This window comes from Geotrypetes seraphini, chromosome 3, assembly GCF_902459505.1.
Source record: "Geotrypetes seraphini chromosome 3, aGeoSer1.1, whole genome shotgun sequence".
In the NCBI taxonomy this organism is placed as follows: Eukaryota; Metazoa; Chordata; class Amphibia; order Gymnophiona; family Dermophiidae; genus Geotrypetes; species Geotrypetes seraphini.
Window position 1 is genome coordinate 412,739,687 of NC_047086.1, and position 25,550 is coordinate 412,765,236.

At 45.4% G+C, this 25,550-nt stretch overlaps 1 protein-coding gene across 2 annotated transcripts in view; it reads right to left on the minus strand.

Moving 5' to 3' along the window:
- Positions 1–25,550, minus strand: part of PPP2R5D (protein phosphatase 2 regulatory subunit B'delta) — a 391,698-nt gene that overhangs the window by 355,037 nt on the left and 11,111 nt on the right. For both annotated transcript variants that reach the window (XM_033937705.1, XM_033937706.1), the window contains exon 2: positions 2,613–2,690. In XM_033937705.1, coding sequence (XP_033793596.1) covers positions 2,613–2,690 — 78 coding nt within the window. The remainder of the gene's footprint in view (positions 1–2,612; positions 2,691–25,550) is intronic.

Here is a 25,550-nt window from a genome sequence, read left to right on the forward strand (position 1 = left end):
AAATAAATTACATTACGTTTCCATTAAATTTACTGACCTGCATTTTCCTGCTTCCTCCTTATTTTCACTTTTATGAAGAAAAACCAAATCTGCCTCTCTCCAGTTTCCTAAAATCATTCCCGACTCTAAAGAAACAGTGACAACTAATCAATATCCCCCGTTTACTTAAAAATATTTTGTGTGATGGAGCCTTAGCACCCTGAGGTTGTGGGTTCAAATCCATGCTGCTCCTTGTGACCCTGGGCAAGTCACTTAATGCCGCATTGCTCCAAGTACATTAGATAGATGGTGAGCCCACCGGGACAGACAGGGAAAAATGCTTGAATAAATTCATGTAAAACCATTCTGAGCTCCACTGGGAGAACGGTATAGAAATTGAATACATCAATAAATTTCATACAATTCACAGCTAAAACAAGCAAAACAAGAAATAGATACACCACTTATATTACAGATCACACATCAAAAAGCACAGTTACCGTATTTTTCGCTCCATAAGATGCACCCTAGATTTAGAGGTAGGAAAATTAGAAAACAAACATTCTGAACCAAATTATGTACTAATATATCCCAGGCACTGCCCCCAGCCTCTGTAGCCTGTCCCCCAGTACCTTTTTTAAACCCCCCCTGGTCCCTTTTTATAGTACAACAATTTTTATTTAACAAACAGAGAAAGAAACATAAGGTACAGGAAATGTTTTTAAAAATTTTGTTTTCAACAACAATATCCAGCACCTTATTCCCACCCCACCCAAGAAGGACAGTATAAGAACATGCCAGAAAGAGCAAAACAAGAAACTGTCCCCCTTTAGCCCTCTCCCCGTCATAATAAAGTGTAATGACAGACATATCAAGGAAAGGCAACCAATATACTGACATGGTAAAGAAGTAAAACAGCAAACAAGATTAAATACAGGGAGGAAAAAAGAATCATAACCTCCCCATCCCTTTTTAAAACACCTCCTGTCCCGTCCCTTGCTGCCTGGTGGTCCAGCGGTGTATCAGCCAGCAGGCGCAAGCTTTCTGCCCACCTGGGCCCATGCCACCTCGTCCCGTCCCGCACCTCCTTATACGTCTCCCATTGCTTGGTGGTCCAGCGGTGTATCGGCCAGCAGGCGTGAGCTTTCCACCCGCCTGCCTGGGCCCGTGCTGCTTTCTGAATGGTGTCTTTGGTTCTCATGAGTCGCTTGCAAGAACTGAAGACACCATTCAGAGGGCAGCATGGGCCCAGGCAGGTGGGCAGCTCACGCCTACCGGCCGATAGACTGCTGAACCACCAAGCAATGGGATAGGTCGAGGCAGCTCGGGCTCAGGCAGGCGGGTGGAGGACTCGCGCCTGCTGGCCAATGCCCCGCTGGACCACCAGGCTATGGGGGACATTTGTAGAGGGATAGGATGGGTGGGGTGATGTTTTAAAAAAGGATGGGGTTAAAAAAGGTACTTGGGGGTGTTTTAAAAAGGACCAACGGGGGGGGGAGGGGTTAAAAATTTGTATCTTCGCTGCATACGACGCACTGACATTTCCACCCACTTTTGGGTGGAAAAAAAGTGCATCTTATGGAGCAAAAAAATACAGTACTCACTGTAACAGGTGTTATCCAGGCACAGTAGGCAGATATTCTCACATGTGAGTTGGCGACGCCATCCATAGAGCCCAGTAAGAACAGTGTAAAAGTGTACTGTCACTTTAAGCTATAGAAAGCTTTAAGACTGCCCACACCGAAGCCTGTAGGCTGAGGCTGCGAGGCAGGCCCCGCCGTGACACAAAGGAAAAAAATAAATGTAAGGTTTTTTTTTGGGGGGGGGGGTTAAATGAAAAAGCACAAAGAAACACAGCGACCCTGTAAAAAATAAAACACGAGCCACGGTGAGAGAAGGCACGAAGTAGAACTGAGTCTAGTGCAGAGTGTCGAAATAGGACTTCTCGGCTCCGCGGAGAACTGAGGAGACACGTGCCCTGCATCGGGCGGTGCGGTGCGGCAGTCTGCTTGCGAAGCTGTCCACATCCGGGCTCCATGGATGATGTCACCCACATGTTGAGAATAGGCTGCCTGCTTGTCCTGGGATAACACCCTAGCACAGTCTTTAGCCATTTATCCATTCTAGTTAGGTGGCCCTAACTTCACTTAAATATCTCACAACAGCACCTGTTAAAATATTAATATAACATATTTCCAGGACCCCTGAGGAAGGCGTGTCCACCGAAACATGGACCATGTTGGGTCTGTTAGGATCAACATATGTGGACAATTACATCTATATATGTTTTTATCATGAAGTTTGATGAATATAAATCATCATTTAGAATATATTCATCCACAGTCCTTTTTTTACTTAGAGCTATAACCTCAGCACTCTAAGGTTGTGGGTTCAAACCCACCCTGGGCAAGTCTCTTAATCCTCCACTGCCCTAGGTACATTAGATAAGACAGTGAGCCCACCGGGACAGATAGGGAAAATGCTTGAAGTACCTGTATGGAAACCGCTTTGAGCGTGATTGCAAACCTACAAAAAGATGGTATACAAGCCCAATCCCTTTCCCTAAAGTTCAGTTACCTCCTTGGGGCTCTCTGCACCACCATCCTCTGTCCTCCACATATTAGCCTCCTTACCTCTTCAGAGCTCTCGGTACCACCATCCTTCCCACTGATATTGTTCTTGGTGATGCTTTTAGCAGATTTGGGGGGTTCCTGCAAAGAGAGATTATATAACCTTCTGCTCTTCATACACCTTATTTTTTGATATACCAAAAACACTTTCAAAAGAACAAACTGAGCATTTAGTTACCCATATTGTTTCTAATAATAGCCCACCCACCCCCAGCTTCAGCACCAAAACATCCTGTAAATTTCATCTTACAGCCAAATCTAGATTCTTCCCAGTGGCAGCTCCCCAGCATTCACAGTTAACTGGCACAGCTCTCCTCCACGACCAACTCTCTCTTCTCAGTTATGGGGCTGGGCTAATTCAGGGTCTTGATCATGCATGGATGCTCAAGGCCCAGCACGATAACTGTGAGAAGAGGTAAGAAGAGAGATCTGGTCCTTATGGTGGGGGTGGAGAGCTGACAATGGATAGTAGAAATGGTGCCTCCATTAATAGTGTAAAACCTAAAGGTATACAACCCAGCAGTATATATCACAATCACAAAAAATAGTAGAAACTACTGCTTTATAGAATAGTGCACATCAGTATTAATGAGTCCTTATTTGGACCTGCTCAAAGGCCTCAGAAATGGAGCCTACGCACAGCCCTGTAATCACAAGCTGAGACAATCCGCGTAGTTAGAATGCTCCTGCTCCAATCATTGGCCACAATATACCTATTTAAAGTGCTATATATCTAGTTAAAGTGCTAATTTGCTTGACTTAAAACAATACACTATAATTGTGATATTCTTCCAAAAACTCTTTATCAAATACTGTATGCATTATTCGGATTTGAAAAACTAGATCACAAAGACTTATCTGTTTTGTTTAATCTTCACTGGTGGAGTCTTTATAATAAAATTTCGTTTCAATACATGGCAAAGTGGACATGTATTGAAACGAAATTTTATTATAAAGACTCCACCAGTGAAGATTAAACAAAACAGATAAGTCTTTGTGATCTAGTTTTTCAAATCCGAATAATGCATACAGTATTTGATAAAGAGTTTTTGGAAGAATATCACAATTATAGTGTATTGTTTTAAGTCAAGCAAATTAGCACTTTAACTAGATATATAGCACTTTAAATAGGTATATTGTGGCCAATGATTGGAGCAGGAGCATTCTAACTACGCGGATTGTCTCAGCTTGTGATTACAGGGCTGTGCGTAGGCTCCATTTCTGAGGCCTTTGAGCAGGTCCACAATAAGGACTCATTAATACTGATGTGCACTATTCTATAAAGCAGTAGCCTCCATTAATAGCCCATCCTAGATTCCTGAAAACCAGGCATTCATTAGAAATGATACAGTTTCACAGAAAGCACAGGATGTTGTTTGAGGTCACTTGCTATACTTGCAAAAATAAGATTCAGAAAAAGAGATTATGTACTTACCCTGGGAAGCTCTTTTCCAGTAGATAGGTGAGACATTCTAAACAGACTAGTCTTTAAGCCCGTTACATTAATGGGTGCTAGAATAGATGTGTGTGTGTCTTTCTTTTTCTCTCTCTCTTTCCTTGGCTGTCCACCACCACCCCTTCCCTGCTCCCCCTGTCCAGCAGCCCTTCTCCCTTCATTTTACCTCCCCCTGTCCAGCAGAACCTCTTCCTTGCTCCCCCTGTCCAGCAGGACTTCTCCCTTCCTTTTACGTCCCTCGTGTCCAGCAGCACTTCTTCCCTGCTCCCCCTGTCCAACAGTAGCCCTTCTCCCTTCCTTTTACCTCCCCTGTGTCCAGCAGCACCCCTTGCCTGCTCCCCCTGTCCAGCAGCAGCAGCACTTCTCCTTTCCTTTTACCTCCCCTGTGTCCAGCAGCACCCCTTGCCTGCTCCCCCTGTCCAGCGGCAGCCCTTCTCCCTTCCTTTTACTTCCCCTGTGTCCACCACCACACCTTCCTTGCTCCCCCTGTCCAGCAGCAGCCCTTCTCCCTTCCTTTTACTTCCCCTGTGTCCACCACCACACCTTCCCTGCTCCCCCTGTCCAGCAGTAGCCCTTCTCCCTTCCTTTTACCTCCCCTGTGTCCAGCAGCACCCCTTCCCTGCTCCCCCTGTCCAGCAGTAGCCCTTCTCCCTTCCTTTTACTTCCCCTGTGTCCAGCAGCACCCCTTGCCTGCTCCCCCTGTCCAGCAGCAGCAGCACTTCTTCCTTCCTTTTACCTCCCCTGTGTCCAGCAGCACCCCTTGCCTGCTCTCCCTGTCCAGCAGCAGCCCTTCTCCCTTCCTTTTACTTCTCCTGTGTCCACCACCACACTTTCCCTGCTCCCCCTGTCCAGCAGCAGCCCTTCTCCCTTCCTTTTACCTCCCCCATGTCCAGCAGCACCCCTTCTCTGCTCCCCCTGTCCAGCAGCAGCCCTTCTCCCTTCGTTTTAACTCCCCCTGTCCAGCAGTACCTCTTCCTTGCTCCCCCTGTCCAGCATTAGGCCTTCTCCCTTCCTTTTACCTCCCCTGTGTCCACCACCCCCCCTTCCCTGCTCCCCCTGTCCAGCAGCAGCCCTTCTCCCTCCAATTTACATCCCCTGTGTCCAGCAGCACCCCTTGCCTTCTCCCCCTGTCCAGCAGCAGCCCTTCTCCCTTCCTTTTACCTCCCCTGTGTCCAGCAGCACCCCTTCCCTGCTCTCCCTGTCCAGCAGCAGCCCTTCTCCCTTCATTTTACCTCCCCCGTGTCCACCACCACCCCTTCCCTGCTCCCCCTGTACAGCAGAAGCCCTTATCCCTTCATTTTACCTCCCCCTGTCCAGCAGTACATCTTCCTTGCTCCCCCTGTCCAGCAGCAGAAACATAGAAACATAGAAACTGAAGGCAGAAAAGGGCTATGGCCCATCTAGTCTGCCCACACTAATGACCCACCCCTACCTTCCTCTATGAAGAGAACCCACGTGCCAATCCCATTTTGCCTTCTCCCTTCCTTTTACCTCCCCCGTGTCCAGCAGCACCCCTTCCCTGCTCCCCCTGTCCTGCAGAAGCCTTTCTCTCTTCATTTTACCTCCCCCTGTCCAGCAGTACCCCTTCCTTGCTCCCCCTGTCCAGCGATAGGCCTTCTCCCTTCCTTTTATATCCCTCGTGTCCAGCACCCCTGCTCCCCCTGTCCAGCAGTAGCCCTTCTCCCTTCCTTTTATCTCCCTCTGTCCAGCAGTAGCCCTTCTCCCTTCACTTTACCTTTTACCCGGTTTTCGTAGTGGTCTGCAGTGGTTTCAGGGTCGCAGAGTCGTTGAAGAAAGGTAATGTTTAAACCGCCGCAAGCTCCTACTGATGGGGAAACTGCTGCAAACTCTACTGCGCATGCGAAATCACCAAACCGCAGAACAAAACAGTCGCACTCTCCTTCTTCTGCCTCCTTCTGTCCCACGTGCCGCAAGCCGCCCCATGCGCCTCAAATTGAATTTGGCATGGAGGCACACATCACGGCAGCAGGGATCATGGCTTCTTAAATGCGCAAGCACACTAAGGGTTTTATTATAGAGGATGGGATGTGTCCCTATGGCCGCATGCCATCTGCAGAAGGAATCCACTCCGGATTTTTCCTTTTGCCTCTGCTGTACTTCACTGGGCTCCTTAGCTCCACCTGCAGTTAATACCCAAGCACCAAATAAACGTGAAGTAGAGACACCTGTAGCAAACAGGCTCAGAAACTACTTCCATATAAAATGGAAACATACATACAGCATTAAAGAATCAGCTTTGAGAAGCATAAACAGGAAGTAGACACAGGAAGGACAGGGCGGGAGTCTAGAATATCTCACCTATCTACTGGAAAAGAGCTTACCAGGGTAAGTACATAATCTCTTTTTCTAATGCAATAGGCAAGATATTCTAGACAGATGGGATGTACAAAAGCTGTCCCCAAAAAGCTGTGATCTTATGTCCTGGAACCAGTAGGCTGAAAGGCAGGCAAATGGACTTCCTGATTAACATTGAAAGCCGAAACCACTTTTGGCAGGAAGGAAGGAATCGTTCGTAAAGAAACTCTGGTCTCCGAGAAATGCAAGAAAGAGCCTGGAATTCCGACATCACGTCGAAGTAATGGCAACCAGAAAAAAGGTCTTGAGCGGCAAGTCCAAGAGGGAAGCATCTTGAAAGGGCTCAAAGGGAGCCTTGGTAAGACTACACAGGAAGGGAACGGTTGCTTAACCAGCAGTCTGTCACAAAAAGCCCCCTTCAGAAACTATCAAAGAGTCTCCGGAGGACCACATCCACATAATTTTCCTGCATATCTTTTAGCACCACACCACATTCACTGGGTAGACATGTGCATTTAGTCACTTGCGCACCAAAGAACTCACCCTGGGCTAACCCAAAAGCTGCTGACACTCCTGTACCAGAGGATACAATCACGACAAGGCTCTGGATATCTTAAGAGCACCTTCCAGAGAGTTATACTGCTCTGAGACCAGAACTCTCATATCAGGGTGCCAGGGAAAGATTGCAGACTGCGAGTGCACACCACAAAACCAGGAGGAAGAAGTGGATGGAGCTGGCTGAGTGACTAAATTCAACTCCTATAAAGATTCAGAAATAAGCCGCAGACTTAAATAAACATAGAAGCATGGGATCATCCCCAGGTTCCAAAACCCCCGAGGGCTCCACAGTCTATGATCTCCTGTCCCGGGAAGCGCTGTGCCTGTAAATAAAAGGTAAGCAAGCTGGTCATCCTCATTAGGATCCCCCAGATTAGGCAGCGCAAGAACAGCAGCTGGTCGAGCCGAGGACGTGTCCAAAGGAGCAATACAACTGAGCGACGCCTCAGAGGCGGATTGGGGCTGCGCAAGGGGAGTACACCAGCTTTGAAACTCATTCCACAAATATTTCATATATTCTGAGAAAGTGTCCGACTCCTGGAGCGAAGAGTCAACCTTCAATGACTTAACTTTGCTGTGGAGGCTCCCAAGCCAAGCGCACGGAATTAGCAGCTGTGTCAAGCCCCAAATGTAAAGAAGGCTGCCCCGCCAGGCTAGCCAAAAGTTTTGTCACCTACTTCAGCAGGGAAGAGGCTAAGCTTGACGCTGCCGCCTCTCCAGGTTGCGCTAAAATCAATGGGATTAGGGGATACATTCACTACATGGGTAAAGGATTGGCTAGATGGTAGGCTTCAAAGGGTGATGGTAAACGGTACCCCCTCCAAAACGTCAGCAGTGATGAGTGGAGTACCTCAGGGCTCCGTCTTAGGGCCGATTCTATTTAATTTATTCATAGGAGATTTAACCCAAGGACTTAGAGGAAAAGTATCACTGTTTGCGACGATGCCAAACTATGCAACATAGTTGGCAAAAGCAGTGTGCCTGACTTTATGACGCAGGACCTAAGACAGCTCGAGCAGTGGTCATCAACTTGGCAGCTAGGCTTCAATGCTAAAAAATGTAAAATAATGCATCTAGGCAAAAAAAATCCACACAGAACTTACACACTAAATGGTGAAACCTTGTCCAGGACCACGATGGAACGTGATTTAGGAGTGATCATTAGCGACGATATGAAGGCTGCCAATCAAGTAGAGAAGGCTTCGTCCAAGGCAAGACAAATGATGGGCTGTATCCGTAGGGGTTTTGTCAGCAGAAAACCTGAAGTAATAATGCCACTGTACAGATCCATGGTGAGACCTCATCTCGAGTATTGTGTTCAATTCTGGAGACCACACTACCGAAAAGATGTGTTGAGAATTGAGTCGGTTCAGCGAATGGCTACCAGGATGGTTTTGGGGCTCAGGGATCTCACGTATGAAGAAAGGTTAAAAAAACTGCGGATGTACTCATTGGAGGAGCGAAGACAGAGAGGAGACATGATTGAAACCTTCAAGTATATTACTGGGCGTATAGTGGTGAAAGATGATATCTTCAGTCTTACGGGGCCCTCGGTAACCAGAGGACATTCGCTGAAAATCAGAGGAGGGAAATTTCAGGGTGATGCTAGGAAGTACTTCTTCACCGAGAGGGTGGTCGATCATTGGAACGAGCTGCCTCAGCGGGTGATTGAGGCCAGCAGCGTGTTAGATTTCAAGAGGAAATGGGATATTCATGTGGGATCTCTAGGAGAGTAAGAATCAGGGAGAGGGTCACTGGTATGGGCAGACTCGATGGGCTATGGCCCTTTTCTGCCGTCAATTTCTATGTTTCTATGTTTCTACATGGCCACCATCAAGAAATTTGCGCCAAAATTGCAATATTTTTTACACTTACCAAAGTCAAAAAACGGCTGTGACCTGTTTGTGGATCTGTGCTGCAGCCTGCCTCAGCTCTCTAACAGTAGCCGGATGAGAGAATCACTGCCTCATGCTGAGAATGCCTCTACAAAGCTGATATTTGGGCTGCCAGTCAGATCCTAAGCCTGACTGCACCTCCAACCCTGCAGACTAGTGCTGCCCGATTCAGGAAAAAAGATTTCGATTTGATTCAGCCTATTGAATCAATTTTTTGATTCAATTCTATTTTCCTGCCCAATTGGGTGTTTTTATAAAACATCCTGGTGGGTTTATTTTATAGCCTCTTCACCCACTTTGCCTTCTCCTAACCACACTGGTGCTGTGGTGTAAACAAAATAAACAAACAAAAAAGACTTTTCCTCTCTCTGTTAAATCCTAGCTCACGTTTGCAGTCTAACAAAAGCTCTGTCAGGATACACTTTTCAAATCTGACATATTGTAATCACAAAACAGAAAATAAAATGATTTTTTCTACCTTTTGTTGTCTGGTCATTATTCAAATCTTGTTGGTCCCAGGCTCTGGTTGTCTTCTGATAACTTGCTTGCCAGGATCTCCTTCTTTTCTTCTTTCTCCGTGCTAACCATCAATCTTCTATCTCTGTCCTCCCCTTCTGTTTCCCTTCCCTCCCCTGGAGGTTTGGCATCTTTCCTTTTTTTCGTCTCCATCCACAGATCCATCTTTTCTCAACTACCCTTTCATCCAGCATCTCTCCCTCCTTCCCTACCACCCCAGGGTCCACCATCTCTCCCTTTTTTTTCACAACTACCCTCCTATCCAGTATTTCTATCCCCCCTTTCCACCATCCCTTGTGTCCAACTTCTCTCCCTTTCTGTTCCTTCCCTCACTAAATCCCATTATCCACCATCTCTCTCCCACTCCTCTGTTTGGCATGATAAAGAAGAGAATCACGAGTAGATCAGAGAGGGTCATAATGCCGCTTTATAGAGCAATGGTCAGACCCCACTTGGAATACTGTGTCCAACATTGGTCTCCAAATCTAAAGAAGGATATAAAACGGCTGGAGAGGGTGCAGAGACGAGCAACAAAACTAGTAAAAGGTATGGAGAAATTGGACTACGAGGATCGACTTAAGAGACTGGGATTGTTCTCCCTTGAGAAAAGGAGACTGTGAGGGGATATGATCGAGACCTTCAAAATACTGGAAGGAATCGACAAAATAGAGCAGAAAAAACTATTTACATTGTCCAATTTGACACGGACAAGAGGACACGGAATGAAGCTAAGGGGGGACAAGTTCAGGACTAATATCAGGAAGTTCTACTTCACTCAGAGAGTGGTTGACACCTGGAATGCTCTCCCAGAGGAGGTTATTGCGGAATCGACCATCCTAGGATTCAAAAGTAAACTAGATGCACATCTCCTTATAAGAGGTATAGAAGGATATAGATGAGTAAAAATTATGCCAGGTGTACACCTGGCACGGCTTCCGCGTGTGCGGATCGCCGGACTAGATGGACCGAAGGTCTGATCCGTAGATGGCGCTTCTTATGTTCTTATGTTTAGACCCATTATTTCTTCCCCCCAAAGTACGGCATATGCACGTATCTTTGAACCCCCCCTTCCCTCCTTCCCTCCATGTACTTCTACACCAGGACCCTCTCCCCTGAAGGTCTGTCCCCCCTGAAGGCCTGTCCCCCCCCCCTGAAGGACTACACCTTACCCGAAGGTCTGTCCTCCCCTGAAGGCCTGCAACCCCCGAAGGCCTGTTCCCCCCCCCCCCCCGGGAAGGCCTGTGTGCTCCCCTCTGGCCTCCCGCACCGCCCTTTACCTGATTAAAGCAGAGAGCAGCCTGCAGAAAGGATCGCGGGTACTTTAGCGATCCTTGCAGGTTGCCATAGGCCTCAGGAGTTATCGTCCTTCTGCCGCGGTCCCACCCCGCTTCTGACGTCAGAGGTAGGATCGTGGCAGAGGGACGACAGCTCCGGAGGCCTATGGCAACCTGCAAGGATCGCTAAAGTACCCGCGATCCTTTCTGCAGGCTGCTCTCATAAGAACGTAAGAAGTGCTTCTGTTGAGTCAGACCAAAGGTCCATCGTGCCCAGCAGTCCGCTTACACGGCAGCCCATCAGGTCTAGGACCTGGGTAGTAGTCCTCTTTCTGTACCCCTCCATCCCCTTTCCCTTCAGAAAATTGTCCAGTCCCTTCTTGAACCCTAGTACCGTACTCTGTCCTATCACGCCCTCTGGGAGCACATTCCAGGTGTCCACCACCCGTTGGGTGAAAAAAACTTCCTAGCATTGGTTTTGAATCTGTCCCCTTTCAGCTTTTCCGAATGCCCTCTTGTTCTTGTAGTTTTCAAAAGTTTGAAGAACCTGTCCCTCTCTACTATCTCTATGCCCTTCATGATCTTGTAAGTCTATTATATCCCCTCTAATTCTCCTTTTCTCCAGAGAAAAGAGCCCCAGTTTCTCCAGTCTCTCAGTGTATGAAAGGTTTTCCATCTCTTTCATAAAACGTGTCGCTCTCCTCTGAACCCTCTCAAGTATTGCCATATCCTTCTTAAGGTACGGCAAACAATATTGGACGCAGTACTCCAGATGCGGACGCACCATCGTCCGATACAATGACAGGATAACTTCTTTCGTTCTGTTTGTAATACCCTTCTTGATTATACCTAGCATTCTATTCGCTCTCTTAGCGGCCGCTGCGCACTGCACCGACAGCTTCATTGTCTGATCCACTATTACCCCCAAGTCCCTTTCTTGGGTACTCTCACTCAATAACATCCCTCCCATAGTATAGCTGTACCTCAGGTTTTTGCTTCCCACATGCAATACTTTACATTTCTCTACATTGAACTTCATCTGCCATCTCATCGCCCACTCACCTAGCTGTAATTCTTCGCAGTCCTCTTTAGTCCGAGCACCACTAAATAGTTTGGTGGCGTCTGCAAATTTTATTATTTCGCACTTCGTCCCTATTTCTATGTCATTTATAAATATGTTGAATAGTAGCGGTCCGAGCACCGACCCCTGCGGAACACCACTCGTGATCTTCCTCCAGTCCGAGTTGTGGCCCTTCACCCCTATTCTCTGCTTCCTACCCACCAGCCAGTTCCCGATCCATCTATGTACGTCTCCTTCCACTCCATGGTTCTTCAGTCTCCGAAGTAGGCGTTCATGGGGTACCTTGTCAAAGGCTTTTTGGAAATCTAAATATATGATGTCTATGGGGTCCCCTTTGTCCATCCGTTTGTTAATTCCTTCAAAGAAGTGTAGTAAGTTCGTTAGGCACAATCTCCCCTTGCAGAAGCCATGCTGGCTTGTAATTAGAAGTTTATTTCTTTGAAAATGCTCATCGATGCTGTCTTTTATCAGCGTTTCTGCCATTTTCCCTGGAACCGAGGTCAGACTCACCAGTCTGTAATTCCCCGGGTTACCTCTTGATCCCTTTTTAAAGATGGGTATAATATTGGCTATCTTCCAATCCTCCGGGATCACTCCTGTTTTCTCTGCCGCAATCAGGTAAAGGGAGGTGCGGGAAGCAAGGGTGAAAGCTGGACACTGCAGCACTTCCCTACTGAACCTCCCCCCTCGCTCTCTAAAGCTGGAGTGGCAGTGCCGGCCAGCAAGAGGCAGCGCTGCCGATCCTGCTTTAGAGGGCGAGGGAGAAGGGTCAGACAGTGAATCAGAAGGCCGATTTCGTTTGGGTTTTGAATCGATTCACCCGAAATGAATCGATTTGAATCGTGAATCAGGCAGCACTACTGCAGACCGATGGATGCACACCAGGACGGGCAGATGCGAGAAGATGCAGCCAGCACCCTGCGAGACACTGCCGAGTATCCTAAGGGTGCCCAACAGCCTATGCTCGACCCCTGCTTAACAGAAGGTGAGATCACTTCAGGGACGGTCCTGAGCTCCAAAGAAAACTATGCAGGCTGGCTAACAGGTACCTACTGGGATTGGCCTGTCAGCTACAGACCAAAGTCTGTGTGTTCTCAAAGCAGGCAAAGCTAAAAAATGCTCCAAGCACCAGAAACACCGAAAAAATGATGAAAAATACACCGAATAAAATGTGGAGAGCAGAACAAACACTTCTGCAGGCATGCATACAGAAGGGAAGAACTGCAGGTGGAGCTAAGGAGCCCAGTGAAGTACAGCTGAGGCAAAAGGAAAAATCCAGAGTGGATTCCTTCTGCAAATGGCACGTGGCCATGGAGACACTACCCAACTGTCTAGAATGTCTCACCTATTGCACTAGAAGTCATATTAAAGAATTTATTGTTACATTTGGCAAAAAATATTAGGTTACTAAAAATGATGTACAGATAGAAACACAGAAACATAATGGCAGATAAAGGCCAAATAGCCCATCCAGTCTGCCCATCCGCAGTAACCAGTATCTCTTCCTCTCTCTAAGAGATTCCACGTGCCTATCCCAGGCTTTATTGAAATCAGACGCAGTCTCTGTCTCCACCACCTCTTCTGGAAGACTGTTCCACCCATCTATCACTCTTTCTGTAAAAAAAGTACCGTATTTTTCGCTCCATAAGACACACTTTTATTCCACCCAAAAGTGGATGGAAACCTCGGTGCGTCTTATGTAGCAAAGGTACAAAATTATCCCCCCGTACTGTTTATAAACACCCCTCCCACCGCCGCACCTTTTTAAAACACCCTGCCCGCTACACCTTTGTAAAACACCCCACCCTCTGCACGCTCACTGTCGCTGCACCTTTTTAAAACCCCAACCCCCCCCCCCGCCCACCCGACGTGGTACCTTGTTACAAATAACCTGGTGGCCAGCGTGATCCCTCCCTCGCTAGCTGTCTCCTTTTATTTCCCAGCCAGCGGCGCAGAGGTCAGAAGAGTGTGGAGGTCAGGAGCAAAGCTTTCCTCACTCCGGCTTGGGCCCACGCTGCTTTCTGAATGGCTGCGACCAGTTCTCACAGCCATTCAGAAAGCAGTGTGGGCCCAAGCAGGAGCGCGGAAAGCTTTGCTCCTGACCTCCCTGCTCTTCTGACCTCCGCGCCTCTGGCTGGGAAATAGGAGACAGCTAGCGAAAGAGGAAGGGATTTTAAAAGGCGCCAGTGGTGAAGGGATGTTTAAAATACCATGACAGCCATCTAGGGAGGGAGGGATATTTAAAGGTATGGGGAGTATGATTAAAAAATGTACTGGGGGTATATAGGGGAGATGGGGGGATGATATAAGGTACTGGGGGATATGGGGGGATAATTTAGGGTATGTGGGGGGTATGGGGTCTGCCTGCCTGTCACTAGGCCTGCCTGCCACTAGGCCAGCCTGCCTGTCAATAGGCCACTAGGCCAGCCTTCCACTAGGCCTGCCTGCCAGTCACTAGGCCGGCCTGCCCTGTCCTGGCCTACCACAAGACCACCAGAAGGGGGACAAGGTACAGAGCCTGGCAGGGAGGGGGGTCAGGTTGAGAGCCTGACAAGGAGTATGGGGTTGGGTACAGAGCCTGGTAGGGAGAATTTGGTTCAGAATGCTTTTTTCTTGTTTTCCTCCTCTAAATCTAGGATGTGTCTTATGGTCAGGTGCATCTTATGGAGCGAAAAATACGGTATTTCCTTTGATTACTCCTGAGCCTATCACATCTTAACTTCATCCTATGTCCTCTCATTCCAGAGCTTCCTTTCACATGAAAAAGACTCGATTGATGCGCATTTGCATCATGTAGATATTTAAATGTCTCTCAAGCAAAAATAAGTATTTACTGAAGAAGATGTACACAGCATATCGGAACCCATCAGGCTATATGCTGGAAATGAAGACGGAAAGCTGACAGGATTGACGGTCAGTCTAGAGGAGGTGTGTAGGCAGACTGATAGGCTGAAGAGCGATAAATCCCTGGGACTGGATGCCATCCATCCGAGGGTCATCAAGGAACTGAAAGGGACCATAGCTGAACTGCTTCAACTAATAGCCAATATGTCAATCAAATTGGGAAAGATTCCAGAAGACTAGAAGGTGGCAAATGTTACACCGATCTTCAAGAAAGGTTCGAGGGGAGATCCATGAAACTACAGACCGGTGAGTCTGACCTCGGTACCGGGAAAGATGGTAGAGTCACTGATAAAGGACCGCATCATTGATCATCTTGACGGACACGGGCTGATGAGGACCAGTCAGCACAGTTTTAGCAAAGGCAGATCATGTTCAACGAACTTGCTGCACTTCTTTGAGGGAGTAAACAGACAGATAGACAAGGGCGACCCAGTTGACATTGTATATCTGGATTTTCAGAGGGCGTTTGACAAGGTTAAGAACATAAGAAGTTGCCACCACTGGGTCAGACCAGAGGTCCATTTCACCCAGCGGTCCGCTCCCGCGGCGGCACATCAGGTCTGTGACCTGTGAAGTGGTTCCTGACCATTTCTATAACCCTCAATCCCCTCATCCTTTAGGATCCTATCTAAACCTTCCTTGAAACCCTGTAGCGTGCTCTGGCCTATCACAACCTCCGGAAGTGCATTTCATGTGTCCACTACCCTCTGGGTAAAAAAGAACTTCCTCACATTTGTTCTAAACTTGTCCCCTCTCAATTTCTCCGAGTGACCCCTTGTACTTGTGGTTCCCCACAGTCTGAAGAATCTGTCTCTGTCCACCTTCTCTATGCTCCTCAGGATTTTGAAGGTTTCTATCATGTCTCCTCTAAGTCTCCGCTTTTCCAGGGAGAACAGCCCCAGCATTTTCAACCTGTCAGCGTATGAAAAGTTTTCCATACCATTTACCAGTTTAGTTGCTCTCCTCTGGACCCCCTCAAGTACTGCCATGTCCTTCTTGAGGTACGGCGACCAGTACTGGACACAATACTCCAGATGTGTGCGCACCATTGCACGATATAGCGACATGATGACTTCCTTCGTCCTGGTCGTGATACCCTTTTTAATGATACCCAACATTCTGTTCGCTTTCTTTGAGGCTGTCGCACATTGTGCTGATGCTTTCAATGTTGTGTCCACCATCACCCCCAGGTCTCTTTCAAGGTTGCTCACCCCTAGCAGTGATCCTCCCATTTTGTAGCTGAACATCGGGTTCTTTTTCCCTACATGCATGACCTTGCATTTCTCTATGTTAAAACTCATCTGCCACTTTTTTGCCCACTCTTCCAGTCTCGTTAGGTCTCTTTGCAGGTCTTCGCAGTCTTCTGTGTTTCTAACCCTGCTGCAGTTTGGTGTCATCAGCAAATTTAATAACCTCACATTTCATCCCCGTCTCCAGGTCGTTGATAAATATATTGAACAGGAGCGGTCCCAGCACTGACCCCTGTGGAACTCCGCTCGTGACCCATTGCTAGTCTGAGTAATGGCCCTTTACTCCAACCCTCTGTTTCCTGCCTGCCAGCCAGTGTTTGATCCATCGGTGGACATCCCCCTGCACCCCGTGGCTCCACAGCTTCCTAAGCAATCTTTTGTGAGGTACCTTGTCGAAGGCCTTTTGGAAGTCAAGGTAAATGATGTCTATGGATTCCCCTTTATCCACCTGGCTGTTTATTCCCTCAAAGAAATAAAGTAAGTTTGTGAGGCATGACCTTCCCTTGCATGAACGATTACTTCAGAAAATTGTGAGACATGGAATCGAGGGTGAACTACTCACGTGGATTAAAAACTGGCTGGAGCATAGGAAACAGAGAGTGGGGGTAAATGGACACTACTTGGACTGGAAGAGCATCACCAGTGGGGTGCCATAGGGCTCAGTGCTTGGACCCGTACTCTTCAACATCTTTATAAACGATCTGGACATTGGTACGACGAGTGAGGTGATTAAATTTGCGGACGATACAAAGTTATTCAGAGTAGTGAAGACACAGGGGGACTGCAAAGATCTGCAACATGACATAATCATGCTCGAGGAATGGGCATCGACACGGCAGATGAGGTTCAACGTGGATAAGTGTAAAGTGATGCATATAGGTAACAAAAATCTCATGCACAAATACAGGATGTCCGGGGCAGTACTTGGAGAGACCTCCCAGGAAAGAGACTTTGGAGTTATGATCGACAAGTCGATGAAGTCGTCCACGCAATGTGCGGCGGCGGCGAAAAGGGTGAACAGAATGCTAAGAATGATAAAGAAGTGGGATCACAAACAGATCGGGAAGGTTATCATGCCGCTGTGCCGGGCCATGGTGACCCTCACCTGGAGTACTGCATCCAGCACTGGTTGCCGTACATGAAGAAGGATACGGTACTATTCAAAAGGGTGCAGAGAAGAGTGACTGAGATGGTTAAGGGGTTGGAGGAGTTGCCATACAATGAAAGATTAGAGAAACTGGGCCTCTTCTCCCTTGAAAAGAGGAGACTGAGAGGGGACATGATTGAAATGTTCAAGATAATGAAGGGAATAGACTTAGTAGATAAGGACAGGTTGTTCACCCTCTCCAAGACAGGGAGAACGAGAGGGCACTCTCTAAAGTTGAAAGTGGATAGATTCCATATGAACGTAAGGAAGTTCTTCTTCACCCAGAGAGTGGTAGAAAACTGGAACGCTCTTCTGGAGTCTGTCATAGGGGAAAACACCCTCCAGGGATTCAAGACAAAGTTAGACAAGTTCCTGCTGAACCAGAACGTACGTACCTAGGGCTGTTATCAGCCAGTGGTGGATCTAAACTCAGAAAATGCACATTTAAATCAAATAGTGGAGAAAAAGCCTCAAACATGGGCAAAAACCTCAAATGTGACTTTAACAACTGGACCAAACGTCCAGCACTGTGCACAGGGAAAAGTAAAGCAATTGCCACTTAGCTCAAAAGTTGGTCTTCATACTCCAAACGATGCTGTTCTCTTAACGTCTGATCTTCCATTGTTATTGCCAGTGTCCAATTGTCCAACAAAAGACATTGTTTTTCGCCATAATATCAGCTACATCAGGGATCGTTAATTTACAGCTCAAGCCTTTACTCCAACTCCATGAAAAGTTTGAAATCATGAATAGATTGCTGTCTTAATTATATATGCTTGGGCATTTTCTCCACTTTTTGATTTAAATATGCATTTTCTAAGGTCAGATCTACCACTGGTTGATAACATGTTAGCATATTTTTGTGAATTTAAATGTCTCCATCATATCCCCCCTCTCCCGCCTTTCCTCCAAAGTATACAGATTGAGATCTTTAAGTCTATCCCCATACACCCTATGACGAGGACCACACACTATTTTAGTAGCCTTCCTCTAGACCAGGGGTGTCAAAGTCCCTCCTCGAGGGCCGCAATCCAGTCGGGTTTTCAGGATTTCCCCAATGAATATGCATTGAAAGCAGTGCATGCACATAGATCTCATGCATATTCATTGAGGAAATCCTGAAAACCCGACTGGATTCCGGCCCTCGAGGACCGACTTTGACACCTGTGCTCTAAACCGACTTGACTATCCTCTGTATATCTTTTCGAAGGTGCAGCCTTCAGAATTGTACACAATATTCTAAATGAGGTCTCACCAGAGTCTTATACAGAGGCATCAATACCTCCTTTTTTCTACTGGCCATACTTCTCCCTATGCAACCTAGCATCCTTCTAGCTTTTGCCGTCACCTTTTCAACCTGTTTGGCCACCTTAAGATCATCACATGCAATCACACCCAAGTCCTGCTCTTCCATCGTGCATATCAAGTTTCAAGTTTATTTAAAAAATTTTATACCGCTTATTGAAATTTCTAAGCGGTGTACAGCAATAATAAAAAAGAAATCTTTAAAAGAAACAAAACCAATTAGTGTTAAAATATTGTACAATACAGTATCAAGTTAGTAGACTTTAACATAAACTGTTTTGCAGCCCAAATGCATGACCTTGAATTTCTTTGCATTAAATTTTAGCTACCAAATTTCAGACCAATCTTCAAGCTTTGCCAGGTTTTTCTTCTTGTTATTCACACCATCCGGCGTGTCTACTCTATTGCAGATTTTGGTATCATCCGCAAAGAGGCAAATTTTACCTGATAGCCCTTCAGCAATATCATTTTAAAAAATGTTAAAAAGAACAGGCCCTCTGACGCCTTCCACTCAACCAGTTCCTGACCTAGCTCATTACTTTGGGCTCCATCTCGAGGGCACTCAGTTTATTTATTACATATCTGTGTGGAACACTGTCAAAGGCTCTGCTAAAATCTAAATACACCACATCTAGCGCACTCCCTCTATCCAATTCTCTGGTCACCCAGTCAAAGAAATTGATCAGATTTGTCTGACAGACCTACCTCAATTAAACATTGCCTCCTATCCCATGACTCTTTCATTTTCTCAGGAGCCTCTCAAGAGGAACTTTGTCAAAAGCTTTCTGGAAATCTAGATACACTACATCAACCGGCTCACCTTTATCCACATGTTTATTCACACCTTCACAGAAGTCATGCAAATTGGTGAGGCAAGATTTCCTTTGGCTGAACCCATGCTGACTCTTGTCTCATTAAATCATGTTTATCTACATATTCCACAAATTTTAATTCTTACAATTGTTTCCACTATTTTGCCCGGCACTGAAGTCAGGCTTACCAGTCCTTAATTCCCCGGATCTCCCATAGAAACCTTTTTAAAAATCAAAACATTGGCCTCCCTCCAATCTTCAGGTACTACAGACAATTTTAGCGACAGATCAGCAGTTTCATGTTTGAGTTCTTTCATTACCCTGGAGGTATACCATCCAGTCCAGGTAATTTATCACTCTAACTTGTCTGTTTGGATTAGTACATCATCCAGGTTTACCATGATTTCTTTCAATTCCTCCGCCATAATCACCCTTGAAAACCATTTCCAGTTCAGGAAGATTTCTTACATCATCTTCAGTAAAGACCAAAGCAAAGAATTCATTCCACTATGGCCTTATCCTTCTGAGCACACCTTTTACTCTCTTTTGGGCAAAATCGGATTCTATGAGTAGGGACTACGACTCAAACTTTGTAGGCTAATGGTGTACACTAAATAATGAAATCCTAGATAACATGGCCTCAAAGTACAAAAAAACTAAAATCAAAAGATGATCGATGGCTCAACAAGGAATTATTACAATTAAAAAGACGCTGTAGAAAATGAGAAAGAGACTGGAGGAAGAGGGACTCAAGTGATACTAAGAAAGAATGGAGGGCAGTAAGTTAAGACTCTATTACACAAAAATGGTAGGCACAGAGGTGGAAGACAAGAAAAATTATTTAAGCTGTTAATAGAACTCACAGATACAAAACTCTATCTAGCTATAAGAACCAAACACTCTCCTTCAGCTAATCAACAAGCAGACTACTTTTTCAGAATAAAATACTAAACATTCGAGATCAGTTAACAAGATGCTCAATACCTCAGTAAAAATAATTACACCACCTAAAGCAGAAAACCTTTATTCCAGCAGACACAATCTGGGCCGACTTTCCAAAAATATCCTGGTTTGAAATGAATAATGCGTGCCGAAAATATGCTTGCTCTTCATGCTGTCCACTATACCTACTCAGTCATCTTCAGTAATGTGCACAACTTTTAGACTGGACACAAACTATGCTCACAGATGGCAAATTTCCTTCAGAACTTAGTTTCTTACTTAATAGGGAGATAAAACTTAGTATTCTGTGACAAGAATTACTATATAATATTGTGATCACAGCTATAATCTATTATTAATAATGTTATTTTCATTGGTTTATTTTAAATAATATTGTGAAGTGCTCAGACCAAGTAACCCAAAATATAGTGAAGTCACTACAATGAGGACCATCATCGCCTTCACCTGTCCCCTGCCCTCCCTAAATGACCAAAAACTATTTCAGATCAACTTGATGTACTTATCTGAATAATAGTTTTTGGTCATTTAGGGAGGGCAGGGGACAGGTGAAGGCGATGATGGTCCCCTTGTTAACCTCATTGTAGTGACTTCACTATATTTTGGGTTACTTGGTCTGAGCACTTCACAATATTATTTAAAATAAACCAATGAAAATAACATTATTAATAATAGATTATAGCTGTGATCACAATATTATATACTTCAGAACTTAGTGAAATTATCACCCCTATACTGAAAAACCCAAAAGCATCAGTTGCCTTACCCTCTAATTATAGACCAATTGCATCCATACCCCTTTATGTGAAAATTATGGAAGGGTTAGTAGCTCTGCACCTATCAGACTATTTAGATCATCACAATCTATTGTATAGCTTTCAGTCAGGATTCAATGTGTTCAATTCTGGTCTCCTTATCTCAAGAAAGATATAGCAGTTCTAGAAAAAGTTCAAAGAAGAGCAATCAAGATGATAAAGGGGATGAAACTCCTCTCATATGAGGAAAGACTGAAAAGGTTAGAGCTCTTCAGCTTGGAAAAGCGATGGCTGAGGGGAGATATGATTGAAGTCTACAAAATCCTGAGTGGAGAAGAACGGGTACAAGTGGATCGATTTTTCACGCCGTCAAAAATTACAAAGACTATGGGACACTCAATGAAGTTACAGGGAAATACTTTTAAAACCAATAAGAGGAAATATTTTTTCACTCGGAGAATAGTTAAGCTCTGGAACGCATTGCCAGAGTTTGTGGTAAGAGCGGATAGCATAGCTGGTTTTAAGAAAGGTTTGGACAATTTCCTGGAGGAAAAGTCCATAGTCTGTTATTGAGAAAGACATGGGGCTTGCCCTGGGTCAGTAGAATGGAATGTTGCTACTCTTTGGGTTTTGGCCAGGTACTAGTGACCTGGATTGGCCACCGTGAGAATAGGCTACTGGACCTTTCGTCTAACCCACTAAGGCTATTCTTATGTTCTTATGATTCAGAACAAACTACAGTACAGGGATACTATTGGGGTCATTATTAGATATGGTTCTATCTCTGAAACTATTCCTAAAGCTTCAGAAGCCATAAACGTGATGGAGCACTGGATGACAACCTTTAGGCTCAAACTTAATTCAGAAAAGACAACTTTCTTCGTTGCTTCGCCACATCCGCTTGACACCAAATCACCACTATGTATCAATAATCTTAATTACCCTATCCAAAGATACTAGGTGTAACTTTGGATCAGTGCCTAACCATGAGAGACCAGGTGGACTCCTTGATCAGAAAGGGATTTTTCACTCTCTGGAAACTCAGATCCATTAAAGCTTATTTCGATACAGCGGCATTCAGAACCCTAGTCCAATCCCTCGTACTGAGTCTACTTGACTACTGTAACATCGCCTATTTAGCAATTTCCCAAAAGAACATGCAGCGTTTACAATTGATGCAAAATGCAGCGGTCAAACTGATCTTTGGGCTGAGGAAGTTTGACCATGTGACACCCTACTACCGGCAGCTGCATTGGCTGCCAATGGAGGCGCGCGTAAAGTTTAAATTTGCCTGCTTCTTCTTCAAAGCACTACACGGACTTGCCCCTAAATATATAACTGACCTTTTCGTCTTCTCAGCCAACAGACACAAGAGAAGCTCACATTCCAACTTCGTTTCCCCCCCAGTGAGAGGTTGTAAACTGAAAAAACACCATGAACATCTTCTCTCGCACCAAGCAGCATCATGGGGTAAAGACCTAGAACAATTGCTTTCGCCCACTACTTATGAGGAATTTAGGAAACGTCTGAAAACACACCTGTTCCTAAAGTATCTAGACAACTGATCCTCTCTTCTCTCTCCCCTCTATAGCGATTAACTTGTTCTATTGATCACTCTGTCCTATTAACCCTCTTTCTTCCTCTCCTCTTAAAGTCAATCGATTTGTACCTTTGCTTAGTCTTTGTAAACCGCATAGAACTTCACGGTATTGCGGTATATAAGCTGTTATTATTATTATTATTATATGGTGAGACAACATTTGAGTATAGGTGAGAAGATATTAGTTATTCAATTTGACCTTTTGTCAGCTTTTGATTTGGTAGATCATGCAATTTTATTGCAGATATTAGAATCAATGGGTGTGACTGGCAAGGTTCACAAATGGTTTAAGGGTTTTTTGCAATCCAGAACATACCAGGTTAAAACTAAAGAAGAACTATTGAAAGCATGATCAAATCTCTGTAGTGTGTCGCAAGGCTCACCAGTATCCCAACGCTGTTTAACCTCTATTGTGCTTTGCTTGGCCGTTTAGTAGATGAATTTGGCATAGTTACATACAGCAATGCCGATGATATTACTCTCCATCTACTGGTCGAAAATTCCTTAGCAACAGCAATTAGGAAATTACAAGATATCTTCAAGAAAATGAAGGATCACAGACAAACTTAATACTGAAAAAACACAGTTTCTACTAATGGAGTATGACAAACAGCCCACAGCAACTAATATTGAAGTACACTCAGTAATATATCCACTGGCAACCTCGTTAACATTACTAGGGTCCAAACACAGGTGAATGAAGTAGTCCAGAAATTTTTCATGGTAATGCATAACCTGAGATACACTCGTAAATTCTTCGAAGAAGCACAATTCTTCTAGTCTTCTAGTATACTTCCCCCTTAATATTCGCGGGGATTAGGGGCAGAGCTGACCCGTGAAAATCAAAAAACGCGAATAACTTTTCGGGCCGACTCTGACCCCTGCCCCACCTCCCGGACCTCTCCACACCTTACCTGGTGGTCTAGCAGTGAAGCAGGGCAGTAGCAATCATCCTACGCTCCTGCCCCGTGCAGAACCATCCACAAAAATGGCTGCCGTGAGTTCCCGCTGTAGTCTCATGAGACCACGGAAACTCACAGCAACCATTTTTGTGAACGTCTCTGCTACTGCCCTGCTTCACCTCTAGGTAAGGTGTGGAGAGGTCCTGGAGGTGGAAGAGAGGTGGGGGTGATTCCAAGTTTAGAAAACTGCGAATAACCGAAGTTGCGAGTCCTAAACCTGCAAATCGGGAGGGAGAAGTGTACAATCCTTGATAATGGAAATGCTAGACTACTGTAACATCTTATTCCTGTCTTGTCCAATCAATATCAGTGCTAAAACAATTGCAGACTGTTCAAAATACAACTCTGAGATTGATTTTCTCTTTGAAAAAACACACACATATCTTTATTCTACCTAGATACATTGGCTACCTGTGCAAGCTAGAATTTTGTTTAAATTTTATTGCTTGTTATACATGGACTTGCCCACAGTTATCTGAATGATGGATTTGTTTGAAAAGAGGTAGTAAAGATTAGGAGAGATAACAACCCATTTACTTATTCCCAACTAAAGGCCTAAAGAGATCAAAGATGGTTTACTGGCATTTCAAGTAGCAAAGATAGATATATGTAGAAGTCACCAGAATCTTAACTACTGCATCAGATTATAGAACCTTTTGGAAGAATATCAAAACACTGCGATTCAGGAAATATGTTAATTCTTGGTAATTTCAAGCTTGAACAACTACTGTCTTAAATTCTAAACTGTAATTCTTTGGAGATGTCCAAATAATCTTATTGTACTCCACCTAGAACCGAGAAGCTTAGGTGGAATGCAATTCAATAAATATAATGTAGCAAAGCAGTCCTCAGTAAAGAGAAAGAGAGAGCAGAACTGCAGCCAAGCTGATCTTCGCAAAAAGCAAATTTGATCATGTTTCCCCACTTCTGTCCAAGCTTCACTGGCTTAATTTCCAGGGTTCATTTTAAATGTGCCTGCCTAGCTTTTAAGATCCTACATGGCATCCTCCCTCCCCTAATACCACTCTCTTGGAATTCCTTGAGTCTTGATACCACCAGATCCTCCCAAAAACTTAAACTATCCTTCCCCTCGCTAAAAGGTATCCTCTAAGCGGGAAAATTAGGGAAATCTCTCTTCTTCAGAATCACTGAGCTTTGGAATAAACTTACTGCCCCACTTCGGAATCTGGGCTCGTTCCAACTATTCCGAAAGCTTCTGAAAACTAGACTATTCACAAAAATGTAATGCTCTCTTCCCTCCTACTCACCCTCCTACCTCACTAAGTTGTTTCTTCCTTATATTAAGCTCTTGTAAACCATGCCGAGCTCTATAATTATGAAGAGGATGCGGTATATAAACTTAAGGTTTAGATTAGATTAGAACATGGAGAAACAAGACACTCATTCAAGCAGTCTGCCAGCCTCCTAAGGGCCACTACACATCACTGCCTCCACCACAGGAACTGCACCACCAAAAGGACAAACCCCGGATGGAACGAACCATCCCATCGAAGCAAAACCCGATAATAACCAGATAGGGTGCCAAAGAGCACAAGACCTGTTCCACTCAGCACCCAACCAAAACTGTGAGGCCAATACCAGCAAAGAAAGTAGCTGCAGACTCCAAAACAGGTCAGCCAGAGCACCCAAGGAAGACAAGGGGGTACGTCATGTAACTGAATTAGCAACAGTGTCCAGGGAGAAGTTGTACAGCTTGAACTGAGAGAATCTTCTTAACCGACTGCATGCACAACCAAGCAAGAGAAGGTCCCAATGTCAGCTAGCTAGGGTGATCCATGGCTGCTCCTCCAAAGAAGATTTCTTAGACAAGGTCTGCACCCGACAAGAGAGGAAAGGAGATTGGCAGAGGAGCAGAAAATACCCCCAAGGGACAGGAGATGTCCAACAGCCAGCAAAAGGGGAGGCATACCACACCTGAACAGAGAGGAGTGGGGATGCTGAGTCCTGGACCACAGCAGACATCCAGCGAACAAACTGTGCACCCCGAGAGAGCCACATGCAGATGGAGGCATGCGGAACCTGCATGGAGATCCTGTGGGAATGAATAACCCCAATACATCGGGCAACGGAGAGAAGGGGCTGAGCCAAGGTAAAGCCATGCTGAACAATTAGGCGAGCCATGCTGAACA